The sequence below is a fragment of the Mustela erminea genome, chromosome 13, assembly GCF_009829155.1.
Source record: "Mustela erminea isolate mMusErm1 chromosome 13, mMusErm1.Pri, whole genome shotgun sequence".
Classification (NCBI taxonomy): Eukaryota; Metazoa; Chordata; class Mammalia; order Carnivora; family Mustelidae; genus Mustela; species Mustela erminea.
The window spans coordinates 39,735,147-39,757,685 of record NC_045626.1 but is presented as its reverse complement, the minus strand read 5'-3'; the positions used below and the strand labels follow the sequence as shown (position 1 = coordinate 39,757,685).

Sequence of the window (22,539 nt, the reverse complement as noted above, 5' to 3'; positions counted from 1 at the left end):
TATATAAATATATAAAAATATTTTATATTTAAAAAATGTATTGTGGAAAAACAAAATTAAAAAACAAAGTTATATAAAATACAAGCCCTCATTTTTAATATTACTAATTACACTCAACAGACATGAAATTATCCTGTCAGATTTCTATACAAGAGAATTGAGCACTGGATATCATAATATGGAGGCTTTTGGGGACCTTGAGAAGCGCAGTTTCAGTGGGATGGTGGGCCCCACCGCTTGGGGAGGGGAGTGGGTTCGTGAGTGATCACAGGAGCCACAGACAGGGAGCGTGCAAGGCCCTTTCCTGGAGTTGAGAAGCAAAGCGAAGAAGAGAATTTGGGTAATAGCTGAAAGGAGAAGTGGGATCAAAAGAGTTTTCTTTAAAAAAAAATTTTTTTTTTAAGAGAAGGAAAATGGAATATTCTGTAAGGTTATGGAAATGACCCAATAGGGAGAGGCAAACTGATGCACAGGAGAAGAGAAACTTCTAGGAGCAATGCCCCTGAGTAGGAGAGAGGAGCTGAGAATTGCAGCAGGGGTTGGGGGCCAGGAGAGGGTTTGGCCTTAGCAGGAGAATGGACGGTCCATCCATTTCATGGGATGTAGGGCATTAAAGCGGCACAGATGCAGAGAGTTGAATTGAAGAGGTGGAATGTTGTGGAAGTTTCCATCTGATTTCCACTTACCATTGACATATTACTTGACCTGTGACTTGACTTCAAGATGAAACTTTGACGTTTAAATATGAACATCTAGGCCTCTGATGCTAAAACAAATGTAATATAGAATGCTTCCTCCTCCTAGTGTGCTTGGGTAAGTATCACTTAAAATGGGGTGGTGACAGTCTTTGGTACCCTCAAGGTCCAAAAACTCTGGTGAGCCTTTGCTCTAGGAAAGGAATGCTGCTTTCTACATTGCCACTCCTTCAGGGCCTGGTGCTCAGTGGGTGTTCAGTATCCATTGAATTAATGGGTGATTCCAAAATACCATGCAGTTGGAATACTTTGGTGAATGCCCCTCAAGCGAGGACAGCCATTCTGTAGGGCCAGCCAACGGATGCCCTGTGGTTGAATAATAGATAGGAGTCCCATGATAGTTTCTGACCTCCATTCTTTTTATGGGGTTGCTCATCTGTCCTTGGATTACTGAGAATTTCAGAAAGATGTAATTAAGCTGGCCTGAAATTTACCTCCTCTGGTCGTTGGACCGCTGTATGTTTATTTAGTAACATTAGTATTGTCACAGGCAAATTAAATATTAGTGATCTATTAAATTATGTATTCTCTAACAAACAGAACCTAAATAATGTAGCAGATGGAGTTTTATGCCCAGATTTTCCTTAGAACTTGGCTACAGGCCCCGCGGACCAGCAGCATTGTAGAATTTTGAGCCCCATCTCCCACCTACTAAATCAGAATCTGCATTTTAATAGGGTGTTCAGGTGATTTATATTCACTTTTGAAGCGCAACTTTAGCTAACCCTATTTAATTGGCAGTAAAATACAGCAAGTTGAGGACCACGTTTGAAGGTTCTAGAGAGGCACCCCGCTAAGATTTTAAGTTAAAGGAAATACAATCGTCTCAAAGGGATTAAATTTTTTTTTTAATTTAAAAAAAATTTTTTTTTTTAAAGATTTTATTTATTTATTTGTCAGAGAGCGAGGAAGAGAGAGTGAGCACAGGCAGACAGGATGGCAGGCAGAGGCAGAGGGAGAAGCAGGCTCCCTGCGGAGCAAGGAGCCCGATGTGGGACTCGATCCCAGGACGCTGGGATTATGACCTGAGCCGAAGGCAGCTGCTTAACCAACTGAGCCACCCAGGTGTCCCCAAAGGGGTTAAATTTTAAATCAACACATAATGCCGTGTAGAAATATGCAGAGTCGAGGTTTGAAGGCTAAATGAGTCCCAGGATGGACTCTGGAACCTAACTGAATGCAGAAATAACATCAAAGGACATCTCAGGGGCAGTGGGGGGCTGGAGGGCTTTGCTCTAGGAATAGCTGCACTCAGGGCTGTCCAGGCTGACCTGCAGGCCAAGAGGGAGAGTGTGTGTGTGTGGGTGTGGGTGTGTGTGTTTATTGCCTTACACTGGAATATTTTAGTGTGAGACTTTTATCATCACTTAGAATAACAATAACAATCCCCCTTATTCTGTTTAAAGCTCACGAAGCCCCTTCTTGAGGGCTTCGTATCCATTCAGCTTCTTATTGGCCTCCCTCTAGTGAGGCAGCCTAGTGTTGAGAATATAAATAAAATGTTACATGACCTCATGTCGCCAGTGGCTTTTGCAGAGCCGTATTTGGGAACCATGTCTGAATACGTATTTTGCCTGTCTAGTGCTAGATCCATGGAGTCCCTAATGCATCCCTCCTGCCTTCAATTTACAATACTTAGGGTTCAGTTTTACCTCCTAAGATTGGATGCATAATTTTACCCAGTGTCCTCAGCAAGCTTTTCCTCATTTTTCTACAGTGCTTTGCTGATCTCTTCATTATAGAAGGGTTTTTATTGATAATCACTTAATTTAGGGAAACAGAAAGGGGCTAATAAAATTATCAAAGGGAGTGGGGTATTTAAGTTTCCATCTGGTTTCAAAGTTCATAGAGTCATTATCCAGTTCCTAATTCAGGTCTTCAGGAGCTGCAGACTGCCAGGTGATATAAATGAATGTGGAGGATGAGTCCTCCACAGGATGGGGGTGCCCGCCCATGGGACCACATGGGAATTGAGTCCAGAGTTGGAGAAGACTAGCTTTTAAAAGAAGCCAGAAGTTTAGTTGTAAAATCTGATTTTTTTTTTTTTAATTTTTAGGTGAAATAGGACAGAGGGAGAGGGAAAGAGAATCTTAAGCAGGCTCCACACCCACCACAAAGCCTAAGACCCCGGACACCCCACAAAATCTAATATTAAAGCAATGGCAACTCAGAATTTTTAAAAACATTGAACTGGTCTAAAAAAAAAAAGTAATTGACTTTTTCTTTTTTAATTATTTATTTGACAGAGAGAGATCACAAGTAGGAAGAGAGGCAGAGAGAGAGAGGAGGAAGCAGGCTCCCTGCTGAGCAGAGAGCCTGATACGGGACTAGATCTCAGAACCCTGAGATCATGACCTGAGCCAAAAGCAGCGGCTTAACCCACTGAGCCACCCAAGTAATTGACTTCTATTCTCAGCTTCTTTCACCTAATTTCTCCTCCTTCTCCTCATTCATCATTCTCAGCCTCCTTATGAAGGTGGAAAAGGGGGAGAAAAATGGGAATCTCTTATCTCATTGGGTTTGTGTTCATTTTTTTTTTAAAGATTTTATTTATTTATTTGACAGAGAGAGAGATCACAAGTAGACAGAGATGCAGGCAGAAAGAGAGGAGGAGGAAGCAGGCTCTCTGCTGAGCAGAGAGCCCGATGCGGGACTTGATCCCAGGACCCTGAGATCATGACCTGAGCCGAAGGCAGAGGCTTGAACTCAATGAGCCACCCAGGCGCCTCGGTTTGTGTTCATTTCTATCCCTTGGGTTCTTTCAGAAGGGCCCAGCACTCTTATGCTCTTCCTTATTAATGTGAATGTTGGTCCTATCCAGGAAATGCTCCTTTGATCTGTTCCACGTAACTGCTTCAGTTATTTGAATTTACTGAGTAACTACTCTGTGCCTGGAGTGGTGGAGGAGGGAGACCAGCAAGATTCTGAATGGTTCTGAGCTGTGTGTATTTCTGTGATCTGCTTCATGCAACGGTTATTTCTGGCCTGTTGTCACTGGGGCATTATTGTTTGGTTGTGTTGTTTTTCAGTTTTATTGAGGTGATATAGTATAATTCATACGAAGTGTGTAAGTCGAGGAGTTTTGGTAATTATATAACTTCTTCCACACACACGAGATCTAGAACAGTTAATTCCATTACCACCAAAAGTTCCTTCAAATCTGTTGTGCACAATCCCCTCCCAAAGCCCCTGGCTCCAACAACCCCATCTGTTTTCTGTCACTAAGTTTTGGAATCATACAATAAGTAGTCTTTTTTGTGTTTGACTTTTCTCACTTAGTATAATGTGTTTGTTGTCATTTGGTATGTTGTAAGTCCCTTTGCCTCACTTCCAAAATAAATCCTAAATCTGTCTGACCACTTACACTTCCTCTTGTCACTTTGTTGGTTGAAGCCATCATCCTCTCTTGAATTGACTCTTCCAGTGGCTTAAACCTGAGCTCACTGCTGTGGCTCTTGTACCCCTGTAATCTGTTCTTTACACAAGAACCAGAGTGATCCATGTAATGTAAATCAAACTGTGTCACCCTCCTATTTAAAACCGTCCAAGTACCTATCCATCACCCTGAGTTATGGCTTAATGCTCTGTCTCCTGTCCACTTTACTCCCCCTCCCACAATCTCCATTTACTCTCCCTGGGGCCCTTTGCCTTTCAAGCATGCTGGCTTTCTGTATCTCAACAGGATGGTCCCTATCTTTTGTACCCTTTGTTTTCAGTTTGGAAAACCATTCCCAGATCTTCCTTAGAGGGGTGCCTGCAAATATCATCTCAGGAACCACCCATCTAAATGCTCCCCTTGCCCCCCTCACTCTATTTTCATGGTCAGATGTTTTCTTCTCAAAGGATTTATCATTTGCTGATCTGTAATCGTAATGCCTCCCACCTCATTCTAGAACTCTAGAGAGCAGGGACCTTAGGCACTGCCACAGTTTCGTCCCTGGCGTGATGTAAGCTGTCAGTAGTAAGCTCTTGCTAAACGTTTCACCAGTGCATGAATGCTGATTTGGGTGGGTCTAGGGATGTTTGTGCACTTTTATATATTCTCTCATAGTCTTCACTAGAACCATGGATTAACTGTTCTTGCTAAAAGCTACACATACCCAATTTTAGATGGTTTATATTTTCTCTCCTCAGCCCTTTATTATATGCAAAATTGTTCTGTTCTTTGTGTTCATTTAAATAATCATAAACACAGTGTAATCTTTTCCTCACACTGAATTTGAATGCCCTTAAAAATATTATTTTAGATGTTTTTCTCTTCATGTTCCATTAAAAATTTCAGGCCTCTTACCCTCCAAACATTTCCCTTCCTAATTTTACAACACAGTTTTTCTCAGGAGTAAAGAAAATTTAAGTCATAGTAAGGTGATTAATTTTTCTAACATTTTCCCCCTAACATCTTATTATGAAAAATTTTAAACGTAGAGCTAAGTTGAATGTACAGTGAACAACTATATATTCACTACCTAGATTCTACAATTATCAATTTTGCTATGTTGCTTTTTTCTCTCATTTTATCACATACCTACCCATCATCCATTCATCTTCTTTTGGATGCATTTCAGAGTAGGTTACGATGATCAGCACATTCTGTTTCCTTCTTATATCAAGATACACAGTATTGGAGCACCTGGGTGGCTCAGTCGATTAAGCATGTGCCTTTGGCTCAGATCATGAATCTGGGGTCCTGGGGTGGAGCCCCACATTGGGCTCCCTGCTCAATAGGGAGCCAGTTTCTCTGTCTCCCTCTGTCCCCCAGCTTATGTTCTCGCTCTCAATTGCTCTCTCTCTCTCTTTATCTATCTCAAATAAATAAATAAAATCTTTTTTAAAAGTTGCATATTATTAACCAGACTTCGTTATTTTTAAGGTAAATTACACATGTACTGAAATGAACACATCCTAAGTATAACGCCCATGAGATATAAAATATTTTCATTACCCCCAGATAGTTCCCTCATGTCCCTTTCCAGCCAGTCCCTGTCCATATATCCCCACAGGAGCCATTGTGATTTTTTTCTTTACCATAGATCAGTTTTGCCTGTTCAAGAACATCGTCTCAGTGGCATTATACAGACTGTGCTCGGTTGTGTCTGGCTTCTTTCACTCAGTATGTCTTTGAGGTTCATCCATTTGCTGTGTATATTAGTAATTTGTTATTTTTTTTAATTGCTGTGTGGTGTTCCATTGTAGGGATTTGTCCCAGTTTGCTAATTCATTTTCTTGTTAATGGACACTGGGGTTATTTCCAGTTTGGGGCTGTTGTAAATACATTCCTTATTAATATTCTTGTACAAAGAGACATGTGTTTTCATTTCTTTTTATTTAATGAATACATGGGCTTGGTATTGCAAGACCAAAGGATGCCTATATATTTTGTTTTATAAAAAACTACCAGACCATTTATCCCAAGTGATTATTGGTGATTCACTTGTTAAAGGATCATTTATTTTGTAGGTGATATGGCCATAGAGTTCAAACTTGAAATTTGACAATGACAGTACCCACCTCTTCCTTCCCATTCCTATTTTTCAAAAAAAAAAAAAAAAAAAAACCTGGGTAAATGTTCTTTTTTATTTCTATCACATATCCACCTCTTCTTCTAGTTCTCATTTCTCCAAAAGGTAGGTAAATGTTCTTTTTTTTAAATCTTTTTCGATGTTTTTATACATTTGTAAACCTATAAATAGCTCATTTAATATATATATATATTTCTATACTTTGTTTTCTTTTTGTTTTGTTTAAATTCAGATTAGTTAACTTACAGTGTATGATTAATTTGGGCTTAGAATTTAGTGATTCCTCAGTTGCATAAAATACCAGGAGCTCATCCCAGTAAGTACCCTCCTTAATGTCCATCACCCAGTTTCCCCATTCCCCACTCACCTCCCCTCCAGCAATTGTCAGTTTGTCCTGAGATTAAGAGTCTCTTATGGTTTGTCTCCCTCTTTGTTTTTATCCTGTTTTTTTTCCTTCCCTTCCCCTGTATTCATCAGTTTTGTTTCTTAAATTACACATAGGAGTAAAATCATATGGTATTTGTCTTTCCCTGACTGGCTTATTTTGCTTAGCATAATATACTCTAGTTCTATCCATGTCGTTGCAAATACAAAATTTCATTTTCGATGGCTGCATAATATTCCTGTGTGTGTGTGTGTATGTGTATAGACACACCACATCTTTTTAAATTTAAAATTTACTTGACAGAGAGATAGAACACAGTAGGCAGAGTGGAAGGCAGAGGGAGAGGGACAAGCTGGTTCCCCACCAAGTGGGGAGCCCAGTGTGGGGCTTGATCCCAGGACCTCAGGATCATGACCTGAACTAAAGGCAGACGCTCAACCGACTGAGCCACCCGGGCTTCTTTATCCATTCATTGGTTGATAGACTTCTGGACTTCTGGACTCTTTCCATAGTTTGGCTTTTGTGGACATTGCTGCTATAAACATCGGGCTGCAGGTGTCCCTTTGAATCACTATTTTTATATCCTTTGGATAAATACCTAGTAGTGCAGTTGCTGGATCATTGGGTAGCTCTGTTTTTAACTTTTTGAGGCACCTCCATACGGTTTTCCGGAGTGGCTGCACCAGTTTGCTTTCCAAGAGATTTTATTTTTGAGTTATCTTGTTTTGTACCTTGTTATATAGCATGCGTGTATGCATGCGCACGTGCGCGCACACACACACACACACACACACACACACAACCTAAACCTGAATAGCCCTGATTCTAATTAGACAATTCATTTAATGTTTGATCACTTACATACTTAGTATGCTAATGTACCAGAGTAAGGATGTTAAATTCTCCTGTTCACAAGACTTGAATTTGGTAACTATACCTCTAATGGGAGACTTTTAACCTCAGATTTTTTTGAACTAAGTGATTCTGCAGTCTCATTCTGCACCCCAAAAACCGAGACTTAAGCTGCAGTGGCATCCATTCCTCTCCTTATTGGTAACACTTTAAAAAGTCATGGTTTGGGGGCGCCTCGGTGGCTCAGTGGGTTAAGCTGCTGCCTTCAGCTCAGGTCATGATCTCAGGGTCCTGGGATTGAGCCTCGCATTGGGCTCTCCTTAGCGGGGAGCCTGCTTCCTCCTCTCTCTCTGCCTGCCTCTCTGCCTGCTTGTCATCTCTCTCTGTCAAATAAATAAATAAAATCTTTAAAGAAAATAAATAAAATAAAAAGTCATGGTTTTTATGTAACTCATAACCAGCAAGTTCAGTCTTTCCCAAAACACCTTAAGTCTTGATGTGTTTTCTCCATTTAATAATCACTTTTGTTAAAATGGGTACAGCTAATTGACTGCTCTATAGGATTTGCAACTAGTATTTTGTGTAATGTGTTGACTACTGTAGTGAAAGTAGAAGGCAGAACGGTTGGATGGGTGTAGAGTGGTTGCAAGCATAGCCGTTGCTCATCTGCAGGGCTGGCCAGGGGCCACCCAGCCTGGAGAGAAGAGGATTTACTGCCAACCAGGAGAAGCTCAAAATTCAAAAATTGAAATACAGTTTCTAATGAATGAGGATCGTTTGCATCACCATAAAGTCAAAAAATCCTAAGTGGAACCATTGTAAGTTGGGGACTTTCCCCTCATACTTTTTGAGTCTCTTCTGAAGCTGTGCGAGGTTCACTGTACTTGCTGTCTTCAGGCTGTGTAAACGCGGCAAATTTTTCCATCTCTGAACGTCTGTTCGCCTCCAGTCAGGTGAGGAGAGAGCAGAGCAGCATGTTAGGATCACTCTTGAGAGTGATACCAGATCATGTCCATCAGCACCCACCACAGGGCTCGACACCAATATCTTCTGTTTGTATTGGTATAAAACTCGAGTAAGTTGTGAGGAAAGGGGAAGACTTTTTCATTCACCAAGAAAACAAAGTATCATCTGCTTGCCCCTACATCATGTAAACGAGTAATTCATGTCAGAACCCGAGATGTTGTATGAGGGTTACAACTTGAGCATCTGAACCGCTTGTAATACAAGAGATTCATGATAATAGATTATTACTTATTTTTGCTTGATATTTTTTGTCATCATCAAGACTACACTCTGAGGGCCACTTCTGCAAGGGCAGATTGTGTCTTAGAACTTGTTCATCACTTGAAGCACAGAGAAGTGGAAGACAGCAGAGGACTCAGATCTTCGTCTTCAGCAGAGCATTGTGGGCCCCTTGACTGAGGTCCCACCAGATTGTATCTTCTATAAGAGGTACAGTTCCTGCAGAGTGAAATCAGGGTGCTGTTGCAAGAAAAAGAGGAAATGGATGCTGGACAGACATAAACATCAAGCAGATGCCTCAAGAACAACAGTGCAAATGTCAGCATCTTCTGTGTGCATATAAGAATTTTATAACAGATGCAGAAGAGAGTTCTTTTAAGTGTCATCAGTCATGGCTAATACACTTGAGAGTTCAGTTTAGGAAATTTCAATGAGCTATATACCTCTGGTATGTGAAGATTTCAGTATATATCGTATATTTAAATTTTTTTAAAGATTTACTTATTTGGCACAGAGAGAAAGGGAGAGAAAGCAAGGGGTGGGAAGAGGCAGAGGGAGAAGCAGACTCGCTGCTGAGCAGGGAACCCATTATGGGACTCGATCCTAGGACCTTGAGATTATGACCTGATCCAAAGGCAGATGCTTAACCAACTGAGCTACCCAGGTGCCCCGGTATATTTAAATTTTTAAAAAGCTTAACTTTTGCCATATAGTAATGCTCCCAGATAGATAGTATATGGTGAGTATCTTAAGAGCTCTCAAATCACTCTAATGTGTATAACTTATCTAAATGTCATTTTTACATTTGTGCATACTTAGCCTTCAACAGATCTTATAAAGAAGTCCAGATTGTCTGTGAACTCTGTTGATTGTGTTAAGATTTTATAATGATCATCTTTAAATATACCGGAGAATAAATTTCTTGACTCAGAGGACATTCCTAATAGTGGTCATTTGGATTAGAGAAATTTCTGTACCTGGGGAGGACATGAAAATTGTTAACAAGATGGATAACATGCATGGTATTTTGCCTCCTTAGCCTCTTGCTATTTTCTTATCTAACATACAAAATCCCACAGTGCAAAGACCTATTTCCAGCCCCCCCCCCACCACGTTTGGGTTACAGTAGGATTAGAATTAAAATATTAAAATAGGCAGAACACATTAGCTATCCTTTAGGTTATAGTTTTAATCCTGCATATCAGAATGCTCTTTTCACCACTTTGTGCCCTTCTGTTCAAACGCTTGCCGTGCGTGTAGTGAGAACGTGTGACTCCAAAGCAGTCTTCCTGGGAAGGTAAGAGGCTTGAGGGTGCAAATGCACCGTGAACTTGACAACACAGCTCCTAGTGTACAAGGTGTCATTAAAATACCCTTTACACAGAGGAACACATAGTGCCGGCTCCCTTGTACCTTTTAAGGAAAATAACATATTTTCGGTTTGTTTTGGGCAGATTCTGCCGTTCCTGTATTGCTACCAGTCTAAAGAACAACAAATGGACCTGTCCTTATTGCCGGGCCTATCTTCCTTCGGAAGGAGTTCCAGCAACTGATGTAGCGAAAAGAATGAAATCCGAGTACCAGAAGTGCACTGAGTGTGACACCCCGGTATGTGACCCTCCTTCTGCCTGTGCACAAGGTTATTGGACCGCTGAGAAGATTGTCACCAGCAAATCATTTCACCTGTGCCTTTGGCTTCATCCTACCCCATCTTTCTCAGGTTTATTGTCTCTGCCTCTCCCCTGCCTTTTCTCCAAGTTTGTATGGGTAGGCTGTGGTGAACTTGGCACCCGACTCCTACCATCTCCTCATTTTACAAACAAATGCTTTCACCAACCACCACCATCTCTTCCCTTCCCATCACTCCCGTGACCAACCCACCCCCTCCATCATGTGGCCACCTGTCCTGCTACCCCTTTGCAGCCTATCCATGAATAGCTTTATTATTACATCTGGCGGCATAATTCCTTCTATATTCTGGACTTCGCAGTATTTCTCTGTGTTGATCTTGTCCCTCTGGTTGCGAGTTCCCTCCTTTGATGCTGTACTAGCCTGGTTAGATCATGTGAAGTCTTGGGAGGCTGTCGAAAAGAGTCTAGATTTTATCCTAAATGCATTAGTGAGTCATAGAAAGAGTATATGCTTTTAATCAGGTTTATACATCTATTTTTATCAAGATTTTATTTGTTTATCTGAGAGAGAGAGAGCACAAGCTGGGGGGTGGAGGGGCAGAGAGAGAGAGGAAGACTTCCCTTGCTGAGCAGGGAGCCTGATGTGGGGCTCGAACCCGGGATCCTGAGATCATGACCTGAGCTGAAGGCAGACGGTTAACCATCTAAGACCACCCAGGCGCCCCAGATCAGGTATCTATTTTTAAGATAACTGCTCTCTCATGTGCATGGAGAATGGCTCCGAGGGTCAAGAGCAGGATTGGTGGAGCCAGTTCAGTGACTATTGGGATGGGTCAGGTAAAGAAGCTGGATTAGGGTGAGAGCATTGGGCAGGGAATTAGAGGTTCTTTTAAGGGGCACTTAGGAGAGAATTGAAGGAAATTGGTAACAGATTGGATGTGGACCAAATGAGAGTAGACAGTGTCAAAAATACCTCCTAGGTTTCTGACGTGTAGGTATAGGTGAGACGGGTGCTGAGACGGAAAGCAGATTTGGGGAAGAATCCACCAATTTTTAAATATGTTAACCTTTGAACTGCTAATGGGAAGATAACTATCATAGGGAGTCTATAGAGATCAAGAATGAGATGATGTGTTAAGGGTCTGAATTTTTTCAAAGAAACTTTCTTGATTGTTAATCGATATCACAGCCCATTATGCTTTCTGAGGACCCTGCGCTTTCTTTACGTACTATTTGTCACCATTTGGAATTACGCTTTTGTGATTTTTAAGCTTATATACGTCAGTTACCCCACCAAAGTTATGTTCCATGAGGGTTAGGACTGTGTTTGTTTTACTGGAGACTGGGTGTGAACCCAGCCCTTTGAACGGGGACTGGCACATAGTTAGTGCTTGATACAGTTTTTGAATATTTATCAAAGACTTAGTAACCAACTCAGGGCTGTCTGACCACAGAATGTATACGCGGTCTTTGGAGTCAGACTTCCTGGGATCAAACGTCAATTCCCTCCCTCATTATTTGTGATGTAGGGACGTTATTATCTAAGTTTTTGTTCATCTTTTTATAAAAGGAGGGAAAAGATAACATTCATGTCACACAATGGCGAATAGTTATAAGGGAAAATGATAAAATATATAATGCTCGTAGCACTGTCTGGAACATGGTAAATGCTCAAAATCAATAGCTTTTTACATTCATAATAATAGATTATTACTTTTTGCATTGGTATTATTTTGTCATCATATAAAATTCAACACGCACAAAGTCAAACTCACTATAGCATTCTGTCATCCAGTGTTTCGTTCCACCTTTGGTGGCTGTCAGAAACGGGGATATTCTCTCAAATTATCCTGAGTAGAGAGCCCCTTCCTTTTTTCACTCTTTATATCTGATTATTCACAAGTATTTTTATTTTTCCTTTAAAGTGTTTCTTATATCCGTCCCTTCCTTTTTATGTTACTCCTCTTCCAGGAATATTGCCATTCCTTCTAGAATCAAATGTTCAGACTCTCTCTATTCTTCAGAGTCCCGGCGAGGTCTCCATTCCTAGTATTTGGTCCCCAGTACCAAACAGTTTCCTCTCTACTTGTCCAGGTGTGGTTCCCCCCCTCTATTAGGTGATAAGCCCCTTTAGAGCAAGCACAGTGGCTTATGTTTCCTCTGCCATCTCTTACAATGTCTTCTATAACTTTGTGTCTAGACATGCCATGATTTCTAATTTGTATCAAGAATGCTTGCTTTAAAAAAAAAAAATGCTTGCTTATCTTTTGTTGTTCAAGGAATACAAAGAGGAAGAAAGGTACTTTTAAGAAAAGTAATAGAGATGCGGGAGAATTGATGAGCAAAGCTGGATATGAAAGCTTGGAAAACTGTGTGTTTAAGGCAGCTACCTCAATGCGGCCTAGGTGGATATTGGTAAAACAAGGATTTATTTCACTTTTCCACTTGCTCTTATTTTTGTCTTTTGTTAAGCAATCATAACAGTTTCCTTGACTGGGTAGATTTCATGTTTGAGGTTTAACTTCCGTAGCTCAAGCAAAATAAAGCAGGGTGGGTGGACCACCTTACCACAGCTATGCAAAGCTTCCTTTAGTGCAAGATCTTATCAGAGTTTCTAATGAAACATTTAGTAGACTGTGTTATTTAGCCACAGATCCCTCATGGTGAGGATCTCCGAATGTATATCTGGAGGAACAAGGGCTCTTTATTCTGCCTTGGTAAAAATGAACTCTAAGAGCTGTCTTTTATGTTTGCTCTTAATGGGGTCATTAAGTATACTGTGTATTGTGAATTCATGTAGTACTGCTGGATATAGTATAAAACCGTGGTATTTATATCCTTCCCCGAGGCACAGGATTTCCTTTTACTTCCTATGGCCATCTTTAAAATTAAAATGCATCTATTGGTTCTCTTTATCTCTCTTTCCCTTTCCGTCTCTTCTCACTTCTTTCCCCCCCTTCCATCTTGCTTGATCTCTTTCCCCTCTCCCCTTTCTCTTTCTCACTTCTTACCATCACCAAGTTAGGTAATGGTGTCCAAAAAAAGTAAATTTGAGTTAATACGTCTTTCCACTTTATTTGTTGTTGTTGTTAAAGATTTTATTTATTTATTTGAGAGAGAGCATGAGCAGTAAGAAGGGGCAGAGGGAGAGGGAGAAGCACAGGGAGAGGGAGAAGCAGGCTCCTCACTGAGCAGGGAGGCCAGTGTGGGACTTGAGGCCAGGACCCTGGGATCATGAACTGACCGAGGGCAGACGCCCAGCTGACTGAGCCACCCAGGTGCCCTGTCTTTCCACTTTAAAAAACATATGCTTTCTAGGGTAGCCTGGGTGGTTCAGTCCGTTAAGCATCTGTCTCTTGATTTTGGCTTAGGTCATGATCTCAGGTCCTAGGATGGAGCCCTGCATCAGGCTCTGTGCTCAGCTTGGAGTTAGCTTGAGGAGTCTTTCTCCCTCTCCCTCTGCTGCTCTCCCTGCTGAGGCATGTGTGCGCTTGCTCTCTTTCTCAAATAAATAAATATTCTAAAAATAAAAATAAAATTAAAAAAATGCTTTCTAGAAGAACAAACTCAAGAACTCAACATTGGGGTCTTCTAAGTACTAGAAACATTTGTAAAGTGTTATTCTTGATAATGCCTTAACTTTGTTTTACTTTTGTCAGGAATATATCCTTTTAATCAGCTGATCGATTGCTATGACCTTATTTGCAATAATGAAAGTAATAAAGCTGGATCACAAAAGACTTCATTGAGCCCCTTTTCAACAGGGACTTTATTTTGAATTTGCTTTTTATATAGGTTTGCCTCAGCGAAATGAGAGCACACATAAGATCTTGTGAGAAGTATATAGATAAGTATGGACCGCTGCAGGAACTTGGGGAGACCACAACCAGGTTTGTTTTGACACAATGTAGTTGACTGTTAAACTTGATTTGCCTGTAAATAAGTTAATAGGCTGGACAGGCTAACCTTTTTATTGTGAACATATGTATGGAGTAATAATTAGGCTCTGAACCATAACACCTACTGTTGGTAGTCATTTGTTAAATGCAATAATTGTGAAAGAATTTTGCTTTCTCTACTTAAAAAACATTTCATGAGGGGAACCAACCGAGTGCTGGGAGAGATTGGGAGAACTTCCTCAGACAAGTTTGCATTAAGGAAGATCCAAAAATAGAATGTGGAACTGTCCAAGTTCCTCAAGGCTCTGCTTTCTGACTAATGGCTTGAAGTCGGTCCTGGTTCAGAGCCTTTTCTTTTTCACCCTTCCACTGCCACCGCTCCTTTCCCCTGATATTGCTGGTTTGGCTTTAGAAGGTAGGAAGTGACATCTCAGTATATAGTCTAGCAGGGAAGAACAGGCCTGGGCCAGGCATCCTGAATCTGGTACTTTTTGGTGGGTAATCTTTATGGGGCTGGAGGAAGGATGGAGGTGGTTAGTAGGGGCAGTGGAGAATATTGATGATTATTTGTTTTTCCTTAAAAAAAAAAAAAAAGAGACAGAGAGAGAAATGAATCTGGGCCATTACTATCCTGCTAGGCCGTAACCTGTCCTATAATTGCAAAGTTTGGAGTCTCTCTCCCAACAAAATAAGGAAGTGATTTGTATTTCCCTACATCGGCTAATGGCTTGGAAACCATTAAATCTCCTTATAAGCTCAGTTAAAAATAGTGGTATTTCAGTAGGAGTGTGATTTTCTTTTTCTCTCTCCTGAAGGCAAATGTTAGTCTTCATTATTTAAGAAAATACACTCAAAGCATAAATTTCGTAGCCAGAAAGTCTAAAAGATGGCCATAATTCCTTTTGTTTTACTAGATATTGCTTTGCACATGTATTCTTTATTGTAGGGTTAGTTTTATACTGTGATGTTATAAATTTAAATGAGGGTTTTAGCTCAAAGCAGAGTATGAATTCTGTTAGGACCAGTAAGAAGGAAGGATAATAAATGGGCTACGAAAAGGTGTGGGTTTGATTGTAAGGTTGATAGGCTTCATGAAGATTTAAAAATATATGTGAGCTCATTTAAATCCTAATTTCTTCTGCTAATTAGAATTGATAATAAAGAATTAAAATAACAGAAAATGAGGAGGGGTTTTGATTAATCAGTCTTAGAAGATAAATTAATATTTGCATCAAAGGTAGAAATCTTTGTTTATAAAAGAAGTTATTAGTACATAATTGAAATTTTTAAAATTCTTAACACAGGCAGCTTATCTGGAGTACAAGTGTCAGGAAACAAGAGGTTGTGTCTATGATGGAAAGTGAGCAAAAAATTCCAAGCCTCCATAATGTCCCTAAGAGTTTAAGGCAGCACTGTCCAATAGAACAGATAGGTAATTTCATATTTTCCCATAGCCACACTAAAAAAGTAAAAAGAAGCAGTGAAATTAATTTTTAGTATTTTTATTTAACTGGATAGCTTAAATACAATCATTTGAAAATATAATCGATATCAACATTATTGAGATATTTTACTCCTTTTTTAATATTAAGCCTCTGAAACTCATTGTGCATTCTGTACTTCCAGCATAACTCAATTTCAGTAGCCACATTTCAAGTACCAGTAGACATACGTGGCTACAGGCTCCTGTAGTGGACAGCACAGTGTAAGGGACAAATACTCCTTAACTACCTCGGTAGTTACAGATGCTTGGTGAAGCTGGAGAACAAGTAACACCCAGTTGTGTGACCTGAATTAGGAAAGGGAGGGAAAAAAAGAAACAGAAAAAGTAACCCAGGGACAGCTGGGTGATGTGATCCCCGAGTTTCTCAGTCAGTGGGAGCTCAGTCTGTGCTTCTCTTCCGAAGAGAATGAAGTGCTTCATGTTCAGTTTATTTAACTGTTTCTCTGTCCTGTCCCTATGGGGATACTTAACTTTTCTCACGAGAAAAAACGTGGGCACCTGCCCATTATCAGAATGGAAAAGTAATGTCAAATCAGAAAGTACGAGGCCTGGGAACTAGATCTGCGTGCATTCTATTTTTTACCTTTAAGTTAAATGCTGACAATGTTAGTAAGTTTTGTATTCTGTGCGATTTCCAGGTGTGTGTGTCCATTTTGTCAGAGGGAGTTGGAAGAAGAGAGCTTGCTGGATCACTGTATTACTCATCACAGATCAGAAAGGAGGTCTGTGGTAAGGAATTCCATTACTAGACATTTCTGTAATGTCTGCGTGTAATATATACTAGAAATCATTGAGTAGGCTTCTACTCATAGTTCTAAAGGATAGTTTATGTCAAGGTTGTGATAATTCCGAGACTGTTAATGATTTGCGAAGGGGTTGAATTGAAAGTGGCAAGAATTACTAATGTGAAGTCGTTCTTTCATTTATGAACTTAGACATTCTCTCTTACACATAATTACGGGCATTATCAATTAAGAAGATCCAAAATACATAGCTTAGATCCAACTTAAGTATACTAACCTTGATCACATTTTAAGTAAAAAACATTTTTTAATAATACAAATAGGGGGCCTCCTGGGTGGCTCAGTGGGTTAAAGCCTCTGCCTTTGGCTCAGGTCATGATCCCAGGGTCCTGGGATGGAGCCCCACATCGGGCTCTCTGCTCAGCATATTTATGTTATAAATATGTACACATATATATATTCCCCTTCTCTCTCTGCCTGCCTCTCTGCCTACCTGTGATCTCTGTCAAAAAAATAAACACAATCTTTGAAAAATAATAATACAAATAGGGATAGCATGACAGTTTATTAGAAATGAAAAGTAGAAAGTTACTCACCTTACTCAGTTTATTGTTTTATTTCATAGTCTGAGTATTTACCCATACGTACTGTTCATCATTTCCTAGTTCATTGTGATGCTTCCTTTTTTTTTCTTTTCAGCCTGGCATTTTAGTTCTACTTTGCAGTGTGGCTTTGATAATTTTCATTTTTGTATAGTTGTGAAGGAAGGCAGGGTGGTTCTGGGTACATCCTCATTTACTTAACCATTACTATTTTTTGTACACTTGTTACCAATTTTAGGATTTTAAATCATTTTGTACATTTGAACTTTTCCTTCTGTTGGATTTTTTTCCCCCAAGAGGAAATTCCTTAGATTTATCTTCTGGACCAAGAAACTGCAAACTTTTTAATAGCTTTTGAAATACACTTCTAAATGCATTCCAAAAAGGTTGTGTCAATTTATATTTGTGTCTGTAGTTTAGGAGTAAACCACTTTCATCTTAACCTAGCTGATACTGGGTATATTAATTTTAAAATTAAAATAAAGCCTTAGGAGATAGAAAATGTTCTATGTTATAAATTTTGTTATAAAAATGCCGCATATATTTGTATATATGTATGTATGTGTATATGTCTGTATACAAAGACATATGCGTATGTGTTTCGTTAGTATAGATATGAGGTTTTTTTTTAATTTGAGTATTAAGGATTTTCTTTTTCTATAAAATCCTCTTGGAAAGTGATGAGAGTGAAACATAGTTAATCTACTAGATAGATAGATAATTTACCAACAAGGATAGTTCTCACAGTCCTAGAAGATAGGTGTGATTGCTTCCATTTTACAAATGATAAATTGAGGCTCAGAGAAGTTAATTAAGTCTTATAAGTTCACACAGCTGGAAAATAGCTGAGCCAGTCTGAACACAGTAGTCTAGCCCCTAAGCATGGTGACACCCCTGTGCTCTACTAGAAAGTTCCCAAGAAAAGCCACATGGTACAGTCGAAAGAATTTGTTACTAATCCTAATGTTTTAGGGGTTTCGGTTCTTGGAACGGCTTGATGTGGGTTGGGAGAGCAAGAGAGATTATCATGGGCTTCTACTGCTGTAGTTGCTCTGTGGGAGGAACTGGATTACAGAGCTGTTTTATGACAGGTCCCTGGGGAGCTAGAGGAAGTTAGAAGAAAGCGTTAGAATGGCATAATAATAGTGACCACTTAACTGAGTTCTAAGTGCTCCTTTGTCTCCTAGCAACCCTAAGAAGGTATTAGCCAGAAAACCTGAGCCCTAACCACTAGGACCCAGGTGCTGCTCTGGCTGGAAGAACACCAGCTGCTTGGGACTGTGGTCTTGGGCTTCATGGCAACCGCACTCTGGGGCAGGTCAGGTACTGGGCTGGCCATTGGTACTGGGCACCTGTTCCAGCAGGAATCCCAGTTCCCGTGCTGCTCAGTTTGACCATCAGATTGAAGGTGGCCCATGAAAGCTAGGTCTTCCTTGATTTAGAGGTGATAGAGGACACTGAAGAAAGTGGATCTGAGGGAAGAAATAAACCAAGAATGGTGGAATCGGTTTGCCCATAGAATTAATAGTCAAAAACCTAGTCTTTGGAGGGGATAAACTTTGGTACCAATGCCAGTGTCTTTGCCTCTGTTTCATCATTTGTAGAATGGGGGGGATGATAATGATGCCCTTTTCACAGGGTAGCAGTGAATGAGTCAGGAGTTAATGGTGGGCTACTACCACTTTAGCAACTACATAAAACCAAGACTAGAGATTTTGAGGAAAAGCCGTGTACTCTTGCAGCTGGGGAACCCAAGCTGGAAAGGTAGGGGAGTGAAATGGTGAATTTCAAAAGACCAGGATACTGTCATGGCCTTGAGGCAGGAGCAGATTGTTCACAAAATCTGTGGTTCTGTAATACTTGAGGGCTGTCTAGAGGTGGTCTCTAGAACAGAAAACCTTCAGTTTTCCTGCTAATGTTTCATCCTTGAGTAGAAACTTGAGCCACGTGTCACTCTGAAGGATCTGGAACCACTAGAATTCAGGATATGTGCTTTGATTATGAAAAGGCTGGAAGTAGATACTGTGGCATATTTGGGGTCCGCATGCCTTGGGATGCCCAGCAGGGATATGTTGGCAAAAACACTCCAGGAGAAGTTCTAGATCCAAGGCTAATTCTGGATTGGTGCGGAAGTTAGCCAGGAATTATTGCTCTGAGGGGCTGGGTTGTTGGGATTGCTTGCAGATAAGATCAGTGACCTCATCTGAATTAATTAGTGTAAGAAGTTTCATGACCGTTGGAGATTTGAGCAAGTGATTTTGCCTTCTAGATAAAATTAGGTAATTCTGAGGTCAAACCCTGAGCAACTAATCTTTCTGAGCTGCTCACAACTGGGGTAACAGGTTAAGAACATGAATTTTGACTTTTCTTAAATGCAGCTTTAAGAACCGACAGCTCCTTTCTGTCACATAGTAATTATTTCTATCATGTTTTATTTTTTTAAAGATTCATCTGTTTATTAGAGAGTGAGAGAACGTTCATGGGAGTGAGCGTTGTTATAGAGGGGCAGGCAGAGGGAGAGGGAGAAGCAGACCGCTCCCTCCCTGAGCTCTGAGGCTACTCGGTGCTTCATCCCAGGATCCCGAGATCATGACCTGAGCCGAAACTCATTAACCGACTGAGCCACCCAGGCACGCCTGCCATGTTTTATTTTTTGAAAATTTGTGTCTGTGGAATATTAAACTCACAGGAGACCAGTGACATAAGCAGCATGCTTCAGATTAAATTGAGAGACCACTTTTGAGGGAAATTTGGTATTTTGTTTCAGAGAGAGAAGCTGTTTCAGCAAGAGCCACTGTTTCTGGCTGTTCTCTCCGTAGAGTGTTCTTTCTTTCAGTGGTTGGCTCCTATTCATCCTTTAGAACTCTGCTGAAATCTTCCTTCTCAGGGAAGCCCTCCATGATGTTCAAGTTACTTTCAGCTCTTGCTTTCCTCCCCTCTTTTTTTCTCATTTGTCACAATTTGTAATCATGTGTTCATTTCATGTCTGTCTCTCCTTATAAGCTGTCAGGTACATGAAGTCATGGAACTCAACTTCCTTGTTCAATGACACTGCCTGCCCACCTCTTGGTGGAGAACCTAGCGCATGGGTGGCTATAGTGATAATGAAAAAGAAAATACTGAAGAAAAACACAATTCCATTCACCCACATTCAAGTGTTCCAATAGTCTCTTATTTTCTGCCTTGCTCCCAAGATTCACTTCTTAAGGGAAGGGACAGGACTTTTATTGGTTTGGAACATAAACTATGGTGACTAGAGCCTGAACCACCTGTCCCACAGTGGTTTATTTCTGTGGGTATTTAGAATATCTGTGAGTCGACTAGGCTGTGGGAGTGTATGTGCATAAATGTTTTGGAAGGAAGAAAAATCTTTATTAAATTTGCTTTCAGACTCTTGCTAAATTAGATGTGCAATCTGGTACCTTAATTTTGGTTACATATTTGCCTGTAATTATTTTAGCGCATGTATCTTTCTCTTTTTTTGGATTTAGGAATTTTGAATTTCTTCCCGAAATGGCACTAGCCATTAGATAGTTGCTGTGAAGGTTAATCTAAACCATAGATAAAACTAGGTTTTCCTTGTAATAAATGTTCTGAAGGATTGAAGTTGGTGGTAACTTCTGGTATGGTGGCTATTCTCACCTGTGGAGTTCACCACCAGATAAAGTCCATACTGAGGTGAGGTCAGCATCCTTTGAATATACACTGTGCACTGATTGATTGCTAATACGAGTATCATGGCCTTGGGAGCATTGAGTGGAGGCACATGATAAAGGATGAGCTGATGGTAGCAAATTGCTAATGTTAGGGAGAATGTAGGTGAACACTTGGGTACTTGGCGATGATTAGTCAGTCTCTTACCATTTCTTACTCCTCCCTCAGTTCAGATCCCTCGATTTAGGACACAAAATAAATCCTTAGAGTAGTACAGATAGTCACCTGTTGTTTTCCAGTGTCCTTCTGGAAGAAATCTCTTGAGTTACACAACTAAATACTATGTGCAGCAGAAGATCAAAGTCTCCACTACCTCCAGTCAACATCAGACTGAAAACAAAAACTACTTGGCTTAAAGTTCCAGGTTTTCTGTATCTTTCTCTTTATCTAGATCTGGAATCTCCTTAATAGTTGGATCGGGGCTTAGCATCTCTGTTCCGCTATTTTTTTTTTTTTTAAGATTTTATTTTATTTATTTGAGAGAGAGACAGTGAGAGAGAGCATGAGCGAGGAGAAGGTCAGAGAGAGAAGCAGACTCTCTGTGGAGCTGGGAGCCCGATGAGGGACTCCAGGATCATGACCTGAGCCAAAGGCAGTCGTCCAACCAACTGAGCCACCCAGGTGTCCCTGTTCCTCTGACTCTTGTCGTGGGTCCTCCGGAAACCGTAATAGGTGCTCAAATATCTGTTGAGCAGAACTGGTCCCAACTTACCCTTCCAAACTTGTTCCCTACCACTTCCCCCAATATGCCCTGCCTTCAGCTTCTCAGAGCTTTTCCCATTCCCTAAGCAGGCCTGTCCTTTTCCCACTTTAGTTTCTCTGCCTGTGATGCTTCTCACTCTGGCTTTGCTGGCTCATTCTGCAAGACTCGTTTCAGTTACCAGCAGCTTGGCTGACGCCTTTCCTGATTTCCTGGGCAAAATTCATGATTCCTTTTTTAGGTCTTGAAATGCCTTTTTGAGAATAACATTTGAATATATGGTGTAACATCTTGGGTATAGCACTTGCTATGCAGTATTCAAAGTATCTGCTTACATGATAACAATAGCAACCATTTATGATTTGTGCCAAGGACTGAGCTAATAGAATCACTGAGCTTCATAATGTTAAATGGCATCTTTTAAATATACAAACAGCTCTGCAAAGCAGAGCTAAGTCTCCTGTTGCAGGTTAAGATTAAGGACTTGCCGAGACCAAGTCAGTGAGAGGCAGAGATGAAATTGGAAACTATTTTCCCGGTCCTAGGAATGCAGGAGTGAACAGGACACTTGAGCTTTCTTCCCTCATGGAGCTCCAGCTCTTCAGAAACAAGGATCAAACAGTAGTAAACACATGGTGTTTATTAAAGGCCTAGTATGTACCTGGCACATAGAGGACATTCTCTCTAAACATCCTAACGACTCTACAAGTTAGGTGGTGGTATCTCCACTTGACGCAAGAGGGAAGTTCATGTGCTGAAGTCAGTCACACAGCTGGTAAGAGCTGGTGCTGGGATTCGAAGGCTTTCTGACTTCACAGGTCATGCAACACAACTGTGTCTTCACTGGTTTCCATATTCCAGGTGCGCAGCATATAGTAGAGGGCGCCCTAAAGAGTACTGAGTGAACAAATTTCTATACTAGTGTCCCTTCCGTCACATCACAAAAAAATTGATGTTGCTTTTTTGTTAAAATATTTCTTGGTCTCAGCT

At 40.5% G+C, this 22,539-nt stretch overlaps 1 protein-coding gene across 3 annotated transcripts in view; it reads left to right on the top strand.

Annotated features, from left to right (window-relative positions):
- The window catches only part of RNF125 (ring finger protein 125), a 44,058-nt gene that overhangs the window by 4,987 nt on the left and 16,532 nt on the right, over positions 1-22,539 (top strand). For all 3 annotated transcript variants that reach the window (XM_032309203.1, XM_032309202.1, XM_032309201.1), the window contains exons 2-4: positions 10,211-10,364; positions 14,183-14,277; positions 16,429-16,519. In XM_032309203.1, the coding sequence (XP_032165094.1) occupies positions 10,211-10,364; positions 14,183-14,277; positions 16,429-16,519 (340 nt within the window). The remainder of the gene's footprint in view (positions 1-10,210; positions 10,365-14,182; positions 14,278-16,428; positions 16,520-22,539) is intronic.